This window comes from Nestor notabilis, unplaced genomic scaffold, assembly GCF_000696875.1.
Source record: "Nestor notabilis isolate BGI_N333 unplaced genomic scaffold, ASM69687v1 scaffold651, whole genome shotgun sequence".
Lineage (NCBI taxonomy): Eukaryota > Metazoa > Chordata > Aves > Psittaciformes > Psittacidae > Nestor > Nestor notabilis.
Genome location: NW_009914940.1, coordinates 19147 through 36824, shown reverse-complemented (window position 1 = coordinate 36824; position 17678 = coordinate 19147). Strand labels below are relative to the sequence as shown.

Genomic DNA, 17678 nt, shown 5'->3' with positions numbered 1-17678 from the left:
TGCAGAACCGCATCACCTCTGGAGGTCCCCATCTAAATCACTCTGTATTCTGTGCTGACAAGGGTACAGGTATTGGGCTTGCAATACTTTTACACATATAAATAAAGCTACAGAGGGAAGAAGGGACTGGTACTGTCACCCATTTTCTTATTTGCAGCATGTGTTGTGGCACACATGAGAAATACCGACTTGTCAAAGAAATTGGGGTAAAACATTTTCCCATTACCCAATTCCAGCTTTGGAAGTTTAACTGCCAGGAGAACCTCCTGAAGTCCACTTAAAAAACACCTCAAAACCCCCAAAACCCCCACAACTCCACAAGCAGAAATGGAAGATCCTGTCATTCCCCTAACAAGGCTAAGCAAAGCCAGCTAAAACATGAACGATACCATGTGTTTTTTGACACAGCACAGGAGTGACTCCATCATATTTCTTCTAACCAGAGAATCCTGGTTCTAGGAAGTTCACTACCTCACTTTACTGTCTAAATTGGATGGCTAAAACCATAAAATAGCCTGATTTTCAGTGTTAATTCAAAACTCTTTTGGATTCAGCCATTCAAACAAAAATGCAAACAGTGAAGACTTCAATCTGGTTTGTTTTCTGAACAGAGGAGGTGCACTCTCATGCACACTTTCTTTCAAAACCAGTTTCAATTCCCATGACTAATCCCACAGTCTTTGACTCAACTGTGGCTCGGTGGCCTCTGAGCCTCTTCCTCCCACTCCTGAAGCTGGAAACCCTCTAGGAGCCTCTAATGTGTTTCTTCTATACAACACTTAACAGCTTTTCTCTTGGTAAATGAATCACAGGAGGAAAACGAGAGATGAAACAGGGATTTGCAACAGGAAGGAGTGCTGGTGCCTTAAGGTTTTAACACACAGAATGCAGAAAAGGCCCTTTGAAGATCCAAGAAATAGAAAGGGGAAAAGGGAAAGCTCTGTGCAGCAGGTTAGACTGATAAGCCTGCCAGGGAAAACAAACTAAAAACCCAACAGACAAATAATACAAGTCCTACAGACTGACTAACAAATTACAGCTCGTGCTACAGGTGATTCCAAAGGAAAACAGCTCCTATCTCTTACTGGATTGTTGTTCCCTACTAACCAGTCTTGGGCCAGCAAACATTTCGACATGTATAGGAAGGGTGAAGTAGTTCTCATCCTGCTTTAACTGTGAGCTAGCTAAGAAAGGTGAATGATGGCAGCATAACACTATAGCTAAACCTTCCTCAGAGCCCCCTGTTCCTAATGGAGTCGCAAGGTTACATCAATAACAGCATAAGCACGAAGGTATTTTGACATGACACTTGCCATGGGAGGACAAACTTAAACCATCCCACAGAAATGGTTTGGCAGCCCACAAAATGCCACAGCCCACCAAGAGTGTCAGGGGGTCTCTCCAGTGTGTTTTAAGTTCTTGCAAACTGGGATGTCAACCTTTACCTGAGTAGAAAAGAAAATCATCATAGAATGGTTTGGGCTGGAAGGCACCTTAAAGCTCTTCCAAGTTCCAAGCCCTGCCCCGGGCAGGGACACCTTCCACTAGAGCAGGTTGCTCCAAGCCCCTGTGTCCAACCTGGCCTTGAACAGTGCCAGGGATGGGGCAGCCACAGCTTCTCTGGGCACCCTGTGCCAGCCCCTCAGCACCCTCCCAGGGAAGAATTTCTTCCCGGTAATAATTAGCACCCTCACAGGGAAGAATTTCTTCCCAGTAATAATGCCTAGGCCAGGAATTGGGAAGTAACTGACAGTGGTGGGCAGAATGGCTGCAGAGGAAGGGAAAGGCTTTGACGTCTCTCTGCATTCCCCATCTCCCAGACACAGCACAGCTCTGCCTCCAGGCCACAGCGGGCACAGAGGTGAAAAACTACACAAAACAAAGTTTCGGTCCCGTTTTAGGGAGAAACAATCTGGATGCCAACAGCAAACTAAAGCAGGGAGCTGGCACCGCGCTGGCCCTGCCCGCGCTGATTGGCAAAGGCAGCAGCAAAGCCTCAAACCAGCTCTTTGACAAGGCCTAACGCCTCCCCGGCACCCCCGTGTAATTACACACTTGAGTGACTGGACTCTGAAGCAAATTGAAGGCCTGAGCTGCGAACAGCTGCCATTTTCTCTCTCCATCACGCCAGCATGATTACTTGAGAAATGAACAGCCCCGGCTCAAAGCTACTCCAGAATTCTCAGAGGAAATATGGCTCCGTGTTCAAATAATGAGATTCTTAAGGCAAGTGTTACTTACAATCACACCACACAGCAGAAAGGGAAAGAAAGGAAAAGAGGAGGACAAAAACAAGGGGGGGGGAGAAAGGAGAGGCAGAAAGAAAGCAGCAGTTCTTCTACCTCACAAATTGGAATTGAAGAAACCCAGCCTCAGCCTAGCACAATGATGACTCTGCTTTTGAGAGCTATTTTGGGCATGGTTACTCTGGACAGATTTTTGGCAGTAACAGACCACATTGTGTTTGTAAAATAAAATAGGAAAGGGAGCGTGGAGAAGAGAGAGATAGTCCTGAAATGAGCCTTTAAAAAGCAGGGTACCTAGCTGGATCTGTCATCGCTAAATTCCTCCTGCCTTGAGGAAGGGGGCATTCATCCTGCTTCAAAGCATTCTGTGGGACAAGGAGTTTTTGAGGGGTTTTATGACATGTGAAATCAAAGAGACAGGACTCAACTTGGGTTTTCATTATTTTTTCCTGGGAATGTCATTTCCTGGGAGTTCTACCCATGAGTGGGACTGAAGGAGATGAGAACCAAGAGTTTAGTAACAAGCCAGAAGAAGAGAAGGTGCTGGCGGGTGCTGGCGTAAGGATTCATTTGTGTTTCTAGGGTGGCATCCACGCCCGCCCAAGAGGAATTCTGACCCCAGGAGACTCCCCATTCCTTTGAAAGCCCCCTGGACACCATCCCAAGGGTCAGAGGCCTGATGTGAAGAGACCAGCTTTGTGCTGAGATACTGAGTCAGATTCCATCGTGCAGCCCAGAGTACGCTGGTCCAAAAGCACCAGTGCAGGCCTGAGATCAGACTTTCTGAGACCATAGCCAGGAAGAAGCCAAGAGAGCCACTGCCAAACCTGTAAGACTAAACTACAGCTCATCAAGAAAGAGCATATGAAAGTCCTCAAGGGCCTCCATATGGGCTGGCTCATGCCACTCACTACCAGGAAATCACCCTCATTAGTAGAGAAGGCCCATAAAAATGTTGCTATTACCACATCTGGTTTTTGTGCTGGCAGCGTATTCCTTTGCTTTGCAAGCAACTCCAGTTTGAGTACCATAAGCTATATAAAGACAGGACCTCTCTGAGGCCCATAAAGATGAAGAAGCAAACTAAACCAAGCATAAAGTCACAGGCCCATGCCTGAAAGTTAGCCTCTAGCATTCTCCCAGTGTAACAGTGAAGTCTGCATCCTTATCTCCCCACAGATGCTCACAAATCACTTGCACAATTAGCCTTCCTTGCGCTCCCATAGGCAATCTATGCAGGACAGTCACGAACTAGAAGGTGCACAGACACTAAGCAGGATAGTGTGTCCTGGGTCTCCTCTAACACATGGCTTACCTGCCTCAAGAACACACGAAGAAACTCCCCTCTGCTGCCACTGATTCTGTAGCTAGAAGGCTTCCATCTTTGAGGAATAGAGCTGTCTATTCAGTACCTTTCAAAGCATCAAACACACAACTACAAGCAGCAGCAACAGACAACTTACAATGAGCATTGTAACAAGCAGGTTCTTCTTGGTGACCTGAGCATGTGAGAAGATGTAGTTCAACACAGCATTCATATCGCTTTTATTCTCTTCCCGAAGCGTAAAGACACACTTGTCATAGTGACCTGCAATCAGAAAGGCACATGTTTCCCAGTCTCCACACCCCTGTGTCAAGGAATACACATTACAAGATGTGTCTATTTTTTTCCATACATGTTTTGAGAATCTGCTTTGCATGGTCCACACAACTCTGAGAATAAAGCAATTCCTTCCACCACCAGCCCTCAACTGCAAACTGTAATTTAAACATCCTACTTTTGTTAAAACAGTTCCAATACCAAATACCTCCTTTGTGAGTAATTCAAAAGGGAGGCATGGGGAGCTCACTCTTTCATTCCAATGACAACCAAAATAAAATAACAGCAAAAAGACTTGCACCAACCTCTACTACCAGCAAATTGAAGTGGAAATGAAGCTGCAGTACCATTAGGCTGATGCAGGTAATGGAGCGGGACAAAAGAAGAGTGGAATCTGAACTACCTGTAAGAGCTGGAGCCTCAAAATCACCTAATGCTCCATTGCCCTCTTGTGCCCGCATAGAGCAGTGCAGTGCATTTAGTTCGATTCCGTTCCAGGCTGAGGTTTGCCGTTGGGAACAGCAAACAGCTTCCTGGTGTTCTACTGCAGGCGCAAAGAACTCAGTGACCTTTCGAGGGTTCTTTTACTGCACTTAGAATACTACCACTGAATTTAATAAACAGGCAAGATAAAGTAAATAGGGTGGTGAATTTTTCCAACTCTAGTTTTGCTGCAGATGCTCAGAAATCAGGAAATAAAAATCAAGCTTCTAATATGAAGCTTCTACATGTGAAATGCCCGAGCGGGGGAACTCCCCAGTGTTGGGCCACTGCTGATACAGGACTGCTTCACCTCTGAGCTAGAACCAGCAGAGACCACAGTGTCATACAAAGTCCTCACTTAGAGGATCACAAACTCACATAGGAGCCATTGTTATGAAGATTTACAGGGAAAAGGAGCATTGCTGCACTGGAAAAAGGCAAGAGTCACATTATGACATGTAAGCTGTGGGTTTACATGTGACAGGGGATGATGGATATACCGACAGTGGAAAACCAGCAGAACAGACAGCTTTGGGGTCATTTGCTTGCCATTAGCATTATGAACACTTACCACAAAAACCTCAAACTGGACATAAGTTGCTCTACAAACAGGCAGACTTTAAAAGAAACCCTGTGTAGCTCAGCCTCACTGGAAAGTTAGAGTAGTCTTTACTGAAGGGGGTCCATGTGGACCTTCTGGGACCAAGTGTGGTTCTTTCAGAAATCAAATCCTTGATGTTCTGAGAAACTCACCATGCTGAAACTGGGTCTCCACCTTCAGATACTGACGGAGCAGATCCATCACCACTGCTTTCATGTGACCCCGAATGCCACTCCGGTACCTGCAGAAGCAAGCACATGAAACCTAGCACTGAGTGAGACTGGCCAAGCACAGCTTCTGAAGACCCCCAAGTGAATAACATCAGGAGTGGCAGAACAAGCCTGTTTGCTTACAGAAAGCAGCATACCTGAAAACCCCAACTGTTATGTGATTCCATAACTCCTGCCCATTAATGTTGTGGGGTAGCAAGGCTCATGTTTTGCACCCAAATGTCCTTTTTCTTCTACAAATACTCAAAACTCTATAGACAGTGAAAGGTGTAACACACACCAGCTTGATGAAATGGCCAAGATATGATCAGTGTCAGGACAGAAGATAAATCTTTCATAGCAAAGGGAAAAAAAGGAAGGCTGTCTCTGTGTGCTTCACACATGCAGCCAGGAGCCACACACATCCTCCTCACTGTGGACCTGAGGGAAGTATGCAGGCTTATTCCTCGTGATTTAGACTCTGAGCATAATAAAACCATCTGAATAAAGACAAGCAGTCTCAAGTCTTTCAAGCAGCAGGAAGAAAACCCAACCAACCACCCAAGAGTTCAGGGGCAGTCCTGAAAATGGCTCACCTCTGTACCAGCTGCACAATGCTCTGAGTGTTCATGAAGAAGACCTCACGCTCTGACTTGCGGTTCAAGGTGGCCGCGTGGCTATCCAGGATATTGGCAATCTGAAAGAGAGCAACCACATGAGTCCCTGTCCTGGTGGGACAATCTGGCTGAACAGCCAGCAGAGAAGCTGAGATCTTGCAGACAGACCAGAGCTCCAGCACATCCCAGCAAAAGCCAAAGCCTTATGAAGTGCTAAGGAAGTTAATGACCTGACAATGATACAGAAATCAATGCACAGGATCATATACTGGAGAAATCATCTTCCAACACCTCATTACGAGATCAGGCCTCGCTTAGTTGCAATCACTGTTTTTTAAGGTTACATTGACACTACAAACTGCACTGCAACGCACACACCAGGCAAAAAGCAAATGTCTACAAGGCCACTGATATGATTAAACTGCTGCCAAACTGCCTGTTCAAAGCTACACTGAGCAGGGAAACACAGACATCAGTACAGGCAAAGGAGGCAAGCCTTTTAGCTCAAGTGATATAGGTAATTATCTTTCATCATAAAGATCTCATGTTCAAATGCATCCTTCAGGTCCGACTAACCTCCAGCTAATTTAAAGGAGCTTTTCCTCCCTCTCTCTTTGCCCCAACACAAATCCATTTTTACTCCTCTATAAGGTGTGGTTGATCACCTGTTGGCTGGGAAACTGGCAAAGGACTGATGTGATGTTGCTGGCATATTGGGCCATCTCCTTCTTGATGGACTTCTCTACATTGGGTGGAATCCGTCCAGAAACACTGGTCATGATGTCCTGAAGCTCCAGCAGAGGCAAAGATGGATCCCTCAGTGTCTTCATTAGTCGCTCAACCCAGCCCTTCACCTGGACAGAGACAACTCAGCGTAAAGACAAGCATGAAGAAAAGAATGAGCAGCAAGAAGGGAGAAAAGGCTTTTCCTTGAGGTCTTCTTCAATACTGTTTTATCACGCAGCTAATCCAGGGATTAAGAGAGAGAACTGGGGTAGGTGACACAGGTGCTACCTTAAACCAAGAGCTGGCTCAGATTCGTCTACTTCTTTCCTCCTTCCTCTAGGACTTCTACCACACAGCTGGCTACACACATAGCTCCCATGTACAAGGCTGCAGTCACAAGCAGTAAAGATCAAGCTCAACCCATTGGCTTTGTTTTGGGTGCCACTGATGGGATTCTCTCATCTTACTCTCTGGTGAGACTGACCAGGAGGAAGTCTAAGAAGGAAAACTGAATCAAGCTGGCACTAGCAGGGTAGTACTGCCTGACTCTTGGTCCTGTGGCTGTGACATGCAAACTGGCCAGCCTAACCTTGAACTGAAACAAGAACCAATGGATACCTTGCTGCTGAAGTAGGGCTCTGGCAGGCAGTATCCATTCATTACATTGACCAGGTTATCCAGGACATAATGGAAGATGCGGTGGAGTTTCTCGCCTCGAAGCGCTGTGCTCTGGATCTGTGGCAAGGTACCTGTGTGCAGTTCAGCCTGGAAACACAATGAACAGCACAGTTTGTCACCACCCACCTGTGTGGCATCACCCCTGGTGGCAACATCCAGTTTACCCTCAACTGGAGACTCAGATTTAACTTGGAGGAATTCCCAGAGTGGAAAATGCACTTGGTTGGGAGACAGAAAGGTTATGAGCTGGATCTCCAACAGTTCCATGTTGTGTACATACACAAAACAAGCTTCCAGCCTCTCTCCCAACTACATTATAGTTGATCTCATTGTTTAGATCCAGGATGACCAAAAATCTTAATGAAAAGCACAGGAAAAGCCAACAATTTGGTGCTGACAATCACTTTCCATCCCCTGCACAACCACCTCCCACAATTCTCAGCTAGCTATTGCTAAAGGAACGACAGATTCTCTTCCACTGCCATTAGCTATATCCCAACCTACCATCCCCAAATGAAAACACCTATTTGCCTTGCACCTTAAAAAAGGTCCATCCTAGGCTCCTTTTTCGTTTCCAGACTTGCTACAATTACTTTCACACTCTTGGAGTTGGGATACTAACTCCTGTCCTCCCAGAGAGGGCCACTTAAAGAAGAATACGTGATAAAAAGGAGTTAAATAACCCCCAAAATCCTAGACAGCCACATACCCACGGTACTACTGAGGTAAGAAGAGAACAAGAATATATGTAACTTTATCCTGAATCAGAGAAAGAGAGAATAATCTGAGTCCTAGTCCTCACCTGAGACAAATAAACAGCAAAGTGACAATTCCAGTACACTGCACACATCTGAAATTGGTTTGGAATACTGGACCATCTCCTGCCACTCTCAACATCACTCCCCTATTAAAAGCACAACAACCATCTGCACTTCCTGCAACTTCGCACCTGCTGAAGCCTGCTGGGATCATCCAGCTGGAGCTTGGCAATCACACAGCCTGGATCCAAGACAGCCCCAGGGCGTTTGACATAATGGATGCAGCCTGATTCTCCTGCTGTTAGTGTCATCACCATTTTCATTACCTGTAGCAAGGAAAACAGGTTACCCACTCAGCTGCCACATTCCCCCAGTGGTTCCAGTTTTGTGAGCCAGCAGCCAATGTCCCACCACAGGCAAACCTCCATGAGCACCTTTTGGGTTCAGGCTTTCTCAAAGGCTTAAAAGCACTGGGAATGAAACCCCAGACAATAACGTGAAGGTAGAACAGAATAACTGGCCACAAACTGGTGCAGCACGAAGCCATCCTCAGGAATGTCATCTCTTCCATACTGCGTAGACCAACAGGTACTCATGAAGGTCCCACATTCAACACACTGAACAGAGCAGATAGACTCTAAAGGCTAGACGTGAGTGAGCCACTGGCAACAGCTACAGTAACACATCCACTTCTAGCAGAGGGAACCAGGTTGCTTTCTACAGGTCACAGATCTCAGACTGCTCTTCACAGTGACTCTTCCTTACATCAACCATGGAAGCTCTTGTCTTCAGTGCAGAAGGGTTGGGTATGGGGGGAGACGATCTAGTTTTACCATTGGTATAACACACACCACAACTGGGAACACAGGAATTGAGTAGGTGGTTCCTTCTTAGCCATGGCTCTGTTGCAGTGTAAAAGCACTTACATAAAATATCTGGATCTCTGGCTTGAAATTTTTCTCCTACACATTGTCCCCAATGGGTTTAATTGCCCCTCTGCCAACACACACCCTCCCCTCCCTCAAATCTGTTTGAGCCATTCACTCCTACACAATCTCTCATGCTTTCCTCACAGTGATGCAGAAATTGTTCATCATCCTCCCCTCCAAGAGTTAAGTAACTTCCAAGGGAGAAGGGAGGAGTGACACTTATTAACTCATCCAATCAACCTGATAAATGATCAGGTAATCAGAGAACTCTCAATTTGCTACTTAATCTTGTCATATGACTCTGCTTCCAAGTCTGTGTTAGTACTAAATAGTGGCCTACAAGTAGCCAGCCTTCTTCACCACAGCTAGAAAACGCAGTACACATGGACACCGCTCTACCTTGGTGACACAAGCAAGATCATAATCATAGCTGAGAGAAATTTTGCTTATCACTTTGTATACAGTCATCAGCACTCCAATTTCAGCTGTTAAGCTGTTAATCTCTTCCACACCCCATCAACTCTCACTGCTGATTCCTGAGTTAGCCCATGTTAAACCACAGACAACATGTGGAAACAAAATACTGTGACTTATCTCTCGTGCTCAGTTCCCAGCTTCAAAGCATTCAACTTCTCATCCCCCCACACCAGCTTTTGCCTGGGCAGACTCAGCATCTGCAGCCAAGTCAGATCTCTGAGACTCTTTTACCTCTATTTCTGCAAAGCACTGGCCAGCAAACACGTGGCCCCCATCCTCCACCACGTACTGGATAAGCTTCCCAGCGGAAGGGGAGCGCAGAATGGAGGGGTCGTTCTCCTTTTCAAACACACATGTCTTGTTCCCTATAGTGATGCGATACCTGGGAAAGAACAGGACAAATCACTACAACACAGTTTCTTGGGGAAAGCATGGAAAGGGGAAAATCCATCCTCTCGTTCCCTATTCTAATGAAAAACCCCTCAATGAGCTCTGCCGAGCTAAAAGGCACAGCCTGCCTAGGAAAGCTCAGATTAACCATAACAAAACCAGGACTATGGAAGCCAGGGATCAGAAACCAGACACAACAGCCCTTAGCAAGGCTGTCTGTGTGTGACTTTTGTGCTGCTTCTCCACCAACAGGCACCCCTCACTGCCAGAACCAGGACAAAGGCAGTTCCAGACTTCATATAAACAAAGCCTGATGTTAGTGGAGACGACACTTGCCACCCATAACACAACACATGCACCAACTGCCCATGCAAAATCATCCTGTGTACAGCACAAAGCTGGAGCGAGCTGTAGAGTTCTCCAAACTCTCCTTGTACTCCCGCCCAGATTTGTCACATTTCTTACAGAAAAGAAGCCAGCAGAGGGGGCAGTGGTTCAAGTTCTAGAAGGTGAAGATTTACGAGCCTTATGGCTATGATCCTTGCAGGGAGTTTTGAGGGAATGCACTGAAACAGTAAATCTTGGGTCTGTTTCTGAGGCAGCTGTGGGGTTTCAAGGATTTTAAAGATTTTCATGTTCTGGTTTTTGTTTGGGGTTTGGTGGTGGGGTTTTTTTTTTCATAATCCAAAAGGGCACTTTTAAAGAACCAGCAGGAGAATTTGGACTCTCACTGGTGCACATCCAGGTATTTGCTCTAATAGTAGCCAAGATCTGTTCTTCAGATGAAGGGAACTTCTCCCTTTAAGCTCATCCATGCCATACCTAGTAACTTCTTCCTAGGAGAGAATTCCATTCCCAACTGATGTGTAAAGTTACAAGTGCACCTAATTCTGGCTTCTATGCAAATTAAACAGGGATCTTTACAGGTTGCTACCTGTCCACTTCTTCTTTCATGTAGGTAGTATAGCTGCTACCATCGTAAGACAGGAGCAGTCCTCCATCGCTCAACCGATGCACGTCCACCTCCACGCAGGAGCTGTTCATGATCACCACGTAGGAATTGGGAGACTGCCGTGTCACCTGCAGGTCCACAAGAACAGTATGGAGCCCATGCAATAAACCCAGCACTCATAGTGCCTTGGTTGCCACAAGAGACACAGTTTTCCAAGCGCTCCAACAGTGGGAATTGAAAAAGGGGAACAGAGCCATTTGTTCTCATGTTGGATGGGAAAAGCACAAGAATTTGGGATCACAAAGCCAAGCATTTAGCAGTCGAGAGATGCCAGAACTAATGCTGTCCATGAATCTTGATTTAATCCTTTCACACCTATGCATTAATAGTCCAGGTTTGATTATGCAGTCACATACCATTTCTTCACCCTGATCTATGTACAAGGCACAGTCATGTACTATTATTGAATGAGAGAAGTAACAAAAAAGAGATTGTCTCATGGAGAAAACAGCTAAAGCTCTCCCTGGAGAAAGGGATCCTACCACAGCCTCTGCCACAGAGCTCCTGCTTGAAGCTGGGTAAATACTTAAAGCATCCTTCAGTGCTGTTCAGTGCCTCTCACCAAAGGGGTGTCAAAATACAATCATGGAGGTGTAGGAGTGCAGCATGTTTATAGCTGCAAAAAGCAGTATATGGTCTTATCATTAAAAACTTCACTGTAATAGATTTCCCCAAGGAAGCTCATTAAGATTGCACAGGCAACCTCAAGTCTAATATTTCCTAGCTCCTGTCCACTTGGTTTTGAAACCTCTAAAACAGTATTTCTAACACGGTCTTTTTGCACACAGCAAAGAAAAAGCACCACTGCAGGGAAAAATTACTACAGATTCTGTCATGCTGCTGAAACTGGGCTCAAACACCAACAGAACAGATCTACACGTTCAGAGGCATCAATTGAAAGTTGTGGTCAACCATCAGGCACTATTCTTTGCCAATAACAAAGTTTTCTTCACCCTGTGCAGAGCATTTCTTGACCCTGAATGATTAAAACATTTACAGAGATACTGCAATGGAAAGAGGCGATGGGATATTGTCATAATGGAGATTGTATTGAACTCCCAGCCCCGCTAAAGCAGAGAAAATAAACTCTGCACAGATTTAATTCCAGTAATTACACCTATTACAAAGATTAAGCCAGAGCAGCACAGACATTCCCAAGTAAAACAGGCAAAAGGATGGGTTTCCATACTGGGCATCGTACCTTCAGCACATACTTCCGTCCCTCATAGATGAGTTCCACATCCACAGTGTTCAGCAGCGTATGAGCAGGCAGGACTTGGCCCCTTGAAAGTGAAGTACAAAACAAAACTGGTCTTTCAGAAGCCACTAAACGGCCACCGGGGCCCAAGCAGGTTCAAGGATGTACGCAAGAGCTTGGAAAACACTAGCACAGAGATGGGAGTAAAGCTTTTCAACCATCTCTTCTTAGGAAGAGTCTGCCAGAGAACAGTCAGCAGACAACAAGCTCTGTGTGTTTCTGTCATGTACTTGAACCAAACTTGTAAATCACAGCTAAGGACTAGTGGCTTCTCAGCAATTTTACCTTTCTAGGGAGTGCAGGAAGTTGGAGACGCTGTTTCGGAAGCTCACATCAGCCACATGCAGAGCTCCACACACCACTCCCAGCATGGTATCAGGCCTTTCAGCCTAGAAAGGAAGGGTACACAACACCATTACATCTCCTTTAGCTTCAGTCCGTTCTGGACACCCACCGGCAGAAACAGTAATCTCAGCCTGATTTCTGGTTCATGGCCAACCTCTCTTAATTGATGAGGCACCCATGGAAATACAAATAGAAGCAACTACATCTGTAACTCCTTAAAGGGAAACCACATTTTTTAATTCCTGGATCATACCTTGAGGCTCCACCTACATTTCTACTAAATCTGTCCCAAACTGCAAACCAAAATACCAGCCTTAATTCCCACGTACACTAAGATGCTTTTATGGTCAACCTCAAGATAGTCGAGTAGTCGTTTGATATAAGTAAGAATTAAGGCCAATGAAAATACTTATTTATAAAACAGTAAGTGGAAAATAACCACTCCTCAATCCTTATCCTCTTGCAACGAGCATGCACCAAGCTTCACTTCACATCCCCTTTCCCTTCTCACTCCAATCTGCAGTCTGTCAAGGAAGCAGCTGCACCTGAACTTTCTCAGCAATAAGCCGATCCAACCAGCCCGTGTCAATGCGGTTCTGCTGGAAGCTTTCTGTTTCCAGGAGCTTAATCAAGTACTCCACAGTGGTTCGGAAGTCCCCTCGGATGGACAGCTCCTTCAAAGCCACTACCATGTTTCTGAAAGAGAAAAGAAACCCTATTATCTCTCTCATACTAACAGCAACGATGTGCAAACTCACAGGTAGTTCCTCCCTGTGAGGTGCTGGGGAAAAATTAGTCTGAAGGTAAAAGCACAAGAGCACTTGCACTGGAGCAAGAGCCTATATGACAAGAGTGGGAATGAAAGAACATTGATTTCCTTCACTGTGCTGCAGGTGTGAGCACAAGCAGCTCAGCCAGCCGAGCTACAGACCAGGCGTTCCCACTGTTACCATCTAGGCATCTACCACACGTCAGAAGCATACAGCAGACAGACAGATGTGGCCTCCATCCCACACAGAATGAAAGAGAGAAGGCTTTGGACGCAAAAGGAGCACAGGTAACAGGTCAGACAGTCCTGTCTTGTGACTGGATGCTTCATCGTTCCACATGACCAAAGGACGCTCGGTGGTTTATAAGCCATTATAAGGCACTGGCCTAACAAGTTATCAGTGTTTGTCCTGTTAGAAGCCTTCCACTCAAATGCTTTCTAAGAAGGACTTCAGCACAATAGCAGCTGCATCATATCCCAGCAGCAGGTACACAAGGCAGGAATGAAACAGAAAGGACAAAAATAAACTAAGCAAAAAGTGTAGAAATGCAGGTGCAACACAGTGGAACTGCAAAGCAAGACAGGATGAGAAACCTGACCATGATGTGGGAAACAAGGTAAAGAGAGGGAAACTTCTCTTCAAACTCCTGCAGGTAAGGAGTCTTGTTTTTCCGTGGCATTTTGGATCGAAGAGGACAAAACCAAGCACTTGCCAAGGTTCTCCCACTTTTCTGACTACTTACGAGATGGCTTCTTCCCGGTTTTCTCCCCAGGAGAAGCAGTGACCAAATTGAGAATCAGCAAATTCATGAAGCCCTCCTGCAGCAGCAACACTGAAATAGCCCCAGACATTCTTATTGCTGCGGAAGTTCAGTTCCTGAACTGTTCCAGAACTGGGCTTAAATCCCTGTAAAGACAGACAGACATTGCTATACATCCTAAAGAAAGAGTAAATAATCCAGAATTAGGGAAGCAATTAGAGTTCTGAAGGCCACAGCTGCAACATCACATACACACAGATCAGTTCAGGCTGTGTCTACAGAACCATCCGCTAAGTGAGACGAAGGAAGAATCTTGTATTTGCTGCCAAAATGTTGAGGAGCAGCAACAGGGATTGAACCCTGGTGTAAAGGTCTCAGAGTGTGATCAGTAACTGTGAGTTTAAAGCACTCACCTCATCAGGATTCTCACTGGTGATCCGGGCAGCAATGACATGGCCGCGGGGACAGGGGACATGGGCTGAGTTCTCAAAGTCAATCGATGCATCTCCCCATGGAGAAACACCATACATCATTCGGATATCCTTGATCCTGTGCAGGGGAATGCCCATGGCAATCTAAGGAAAAATATAAGCATATAAACTAATAATTGTGATTATGCTAATAATAATAATAAAGCACAACTAAGTAAGTTCCCCTCCTCACTAAGAGTGCCCGCTCCTTGTGGAATTAACTCCACCAGCTCTCTGCAGAAGCTGATGCTGCAGTTCCAGCAGAGCAGACACAACATGTGCCTGTTTTCTGATGTGAGCCTTCTGCATTGACACGTCTTGGAATGCTCATAGTTCTTGGGACAACTGAGCCCTTCAGCCAGTGTTTTCCACTGAGTGATTAAAAGGCTCCAGAGAAAGCTGGCCACTGCTGGCTCAGCTGAGGATGGGCACACACGGGGCCTGTTATACTAACGTCCTCATGAGACAGAAGGCTCCTAATTGTCAACTTGTTTCACAAAATAATTTCAGCACTTAAAGCTGGAACTAGTTATAGAATCATAGACTGGTTTGGGTTGGAAAGGACCTCAAGACAATCCAGTTCCAACCCCCTGCCACGGGCAGAGACATCTCACACTAGACCATGTCACCCAAGGCTCGGTCCCAACCTGGCCTTGAACACTGCCAGGGATGGGGCAGCCACAGCTTCTCTGGGCACCCTGTGCCAGCGCCTCAGCACCCTCACAGGGAAGAGCTTCTGCCTTAGATCTAACCTGAACTTCCCCTGGTTCAGTTTGAACCCATCACCCCTTGTCCTGTCCCTACAGTCCCTGATGAAGGTCCCTCTCCAGCATCCTTGTAGCCCCCTTCAGACACTGGAAGCTGCTCTGAGGTCTCCACACAGCTTCTCTGCTCCAGGCTGGACAGCCCCAACGTTCTCTGTCTTCATACGGGAGCTGCTCCAGCCCCTTATCATCCTCGTGGCCTCCTCTGGACTTGCTCCAACAGCTCCATGTCCTTCTTATGTTGAGGACACCAGAGCTGCACACAGTGCTGCAAGTGGAGTCTCACAAGAGCAGAGGAGCAGGATCAACTCCTTTGACCTACAAGTCCTGGCTAAAGCCTGTTGAGACAAGCTTTCTTACATGCAACATCCCCTTAAACCAGTTCTCCCGCCTCTATGTTTTATTCCTCTGTTGCTTCTCTTCACACTCCTCTTAACTGAAGGTCTACCTGAGCAGCCCAGGAGAAACAACTAAAAAATAACCTCTCTTTGCTTTCCAAATCAGAAAGAGCCAAACAGCAGGGCCGTAACTTAGTGAAACAGTTGTTAACAGGAGGGATGCATATATATCTATCTCTATCTATATGTATGTATACACACATATACATATATACATATATTGGAATACTGAACGAAGCTTTGCTCCAGCCATAAAAGATTAACCCCACGCTGAGAAAGTACCAAAATGGGTCTTTGAATTACTGGGTATTTTGTAGAGGAGGAAATGCGGACAAGCCACGTATCACCTGTCTGCACATATGGATATAGGCCATATTTAGGAGAGCTCTCAAATACTTGGCTTTATATTCTCTCCTCTCTCGGTACCACAATCTCCTCATCTGCACAATGTTAGTATGTGATCTGGTTTTAATACAGAACTCTGACTCAGACAACATTCCACCCCAATTTATTAAGCCTTCAGAAGAACAGGTTTTTCATGCTTGGGCCTCTTCATACAGCTTGAGTACTTCTGAAAGCCTCCAGGAGCCAGGGCCTTGGCACTTGACTCACCTGGAGCTGTGCTGCAGGCAGATTGACATCAGCCACCATCTCTGTGCAGGGGTGCTCCACTTGCAGGCGGGGATTCAACTCCAGGAAGTAGAAACTGCCATCCTGGCTGTACAGGTATTCCACAGTGCCAGCACTCACGTATCCCACCATTTTGGCAAGCTTCACTGCACACTAGGAGACAGGAAAAAGGAGTATTTGATTCCCAGGCCCTGCACTCAGTTACTGTTCACCCATTCCTCTCACTTCAGACTTTTTGGCTGGTATTCTGAAACATCCAAAATCCTTGTAACAGGCCTAAGAACTGCTAAAGAAAAGCAGGTGGCACAGAAGCTTTGATTTATAGGCAATTTACAGAAGGCAGAGTTTGAAGCAAGTATTTATTACTCAGCATCAAACAATTCATACAACTCCTACAGCTTGCTTTTAATATGACAGCTGTGGAGCTGCCTTCAAAAATGCATGTACCCCCAAAATTGGAGAAGTGTGTTTTAAATGTTTATTGTCATTTTACATGGTATTAAATTATTGTCACATTATTGCCATGGTGGACTTAGTTTTGGAATGCCCACACTAACCAGTGTGGGGGACACAACCTTATCCTGATCCTTTAAAAGATTCAAGAGTGCAAAACTCTTGGTGATGCCAAAAAGTCCTGCCTCTTTCTGGAGTCTCCCAAAGCAAAGAGAACCTTCAGAGCCACCCTCACCTGTTCCATGTGCTCAAACACCACCGAAGTTGCAATAGAAGCAGGTGCTTCCTCAATAATCTTCTGGTGCCTGCGCTGCACGGAGCAATCCCGGCCAAAGAGAGAGATGGCATTGCCGTACTGATCCGCCAGGATCTGCACCTCCAGGTGCCGGGATTGCTTGGCCAGTCTCATCACAAAGATTGGAGAGCCCGGGACTTCAGCTTGAACCTACAGCAGAGACAACACACAAATACACTGATCATGCTTTGTAAACACCTCACTCAGCCATCCTCATTGAGTTTTTAAGCAAGGAACACCCATAATGTTTCCCCTTGGCCAACTAAGGCTGAAAATACCCTTTGTTCAGTTGTATACAGTTACAGCACCATTTCCTTTCCTCTCAGCTTTCCTAAATAACCCACAAGCTAAAGAAGGCTTTTGTCCCTCAGCATTCCTGAGTTACACTGCTCATGCCCTCCATTACTTGGATTTATTCAGCATCTCCAGTTATGTTTGGGCATTTGACAACTGTGTTGGATATGCAAATAGAGTGAAATCCTACCAACATACAGAACAAAGCAAGCATGAACTTATGATTCAAAGCAGCTAAACAGGCTCTGACATATAATGCAGTCTTCTTCAGCTCTTTAACATTTCTGGTACAGAGGTCTCACAATCACCCAACCTGAACATTCAGAACAAGACAGCACAAATCAATGGGACAAGTTACCTGTCTGAATAGGTTGGGGAAGTCATCTGCGCTGTTAACCTTCCTAATTCCTTTTCCTCCTCCTCCTTCAGAAGCCTTGATCATGACAGGGTAGCCAACCTCCTCAGCAGCCTGACCAAGATGGGCAGAAAAACATGGGTAAGTACAAAAAGGTTGA

General features: G+C 45.8%; 1 protein-coding gene across 1 annotated transcript in view; it reads right to left on the bottom strand.

The window, feature by feature from the left end:
- ACACA (acetyl-CoA carboxylase alpha) overlaps positions 1–17678 on the bottom strand; it is a gene marked incomplete at its 3' end in the record, with an annotated part of 96749 nt that overhangs the window by 63810 nt on the left and 15261 nt on the right. The window contains 16 exon segments of the mRNA XM_010023887.1: positions 3710–3834; positions 5083–5171; positions 5736–5836; positions 6422–6610; positions 7101–7247; positions 8110–8244; positions 9556–9706; positions 10649–10794; positions 11928–12009; positions 12270–12373; positions 12875–13025; positions 13842–14005; positions 14273–14434; positions 16104–16274; positions 16810–17019; positions 17522–17632. Of these exon segments, the coding sequence (XP_010022189.1) occupies positions 3710–3834; positions 5083–5171; positions 5736–5836; positions 6422–6610; positions 7101–7247; positions 8110–8244; positions 9556–9706; positions 10649–10794; positions 11928–12009; positions 12270–12373; positions 12875–13025; positions 13842–14005; positions 14273–14434; positions 16104–16274; positions 16810–17019; positions 17522–17632 (2238 nt within the window).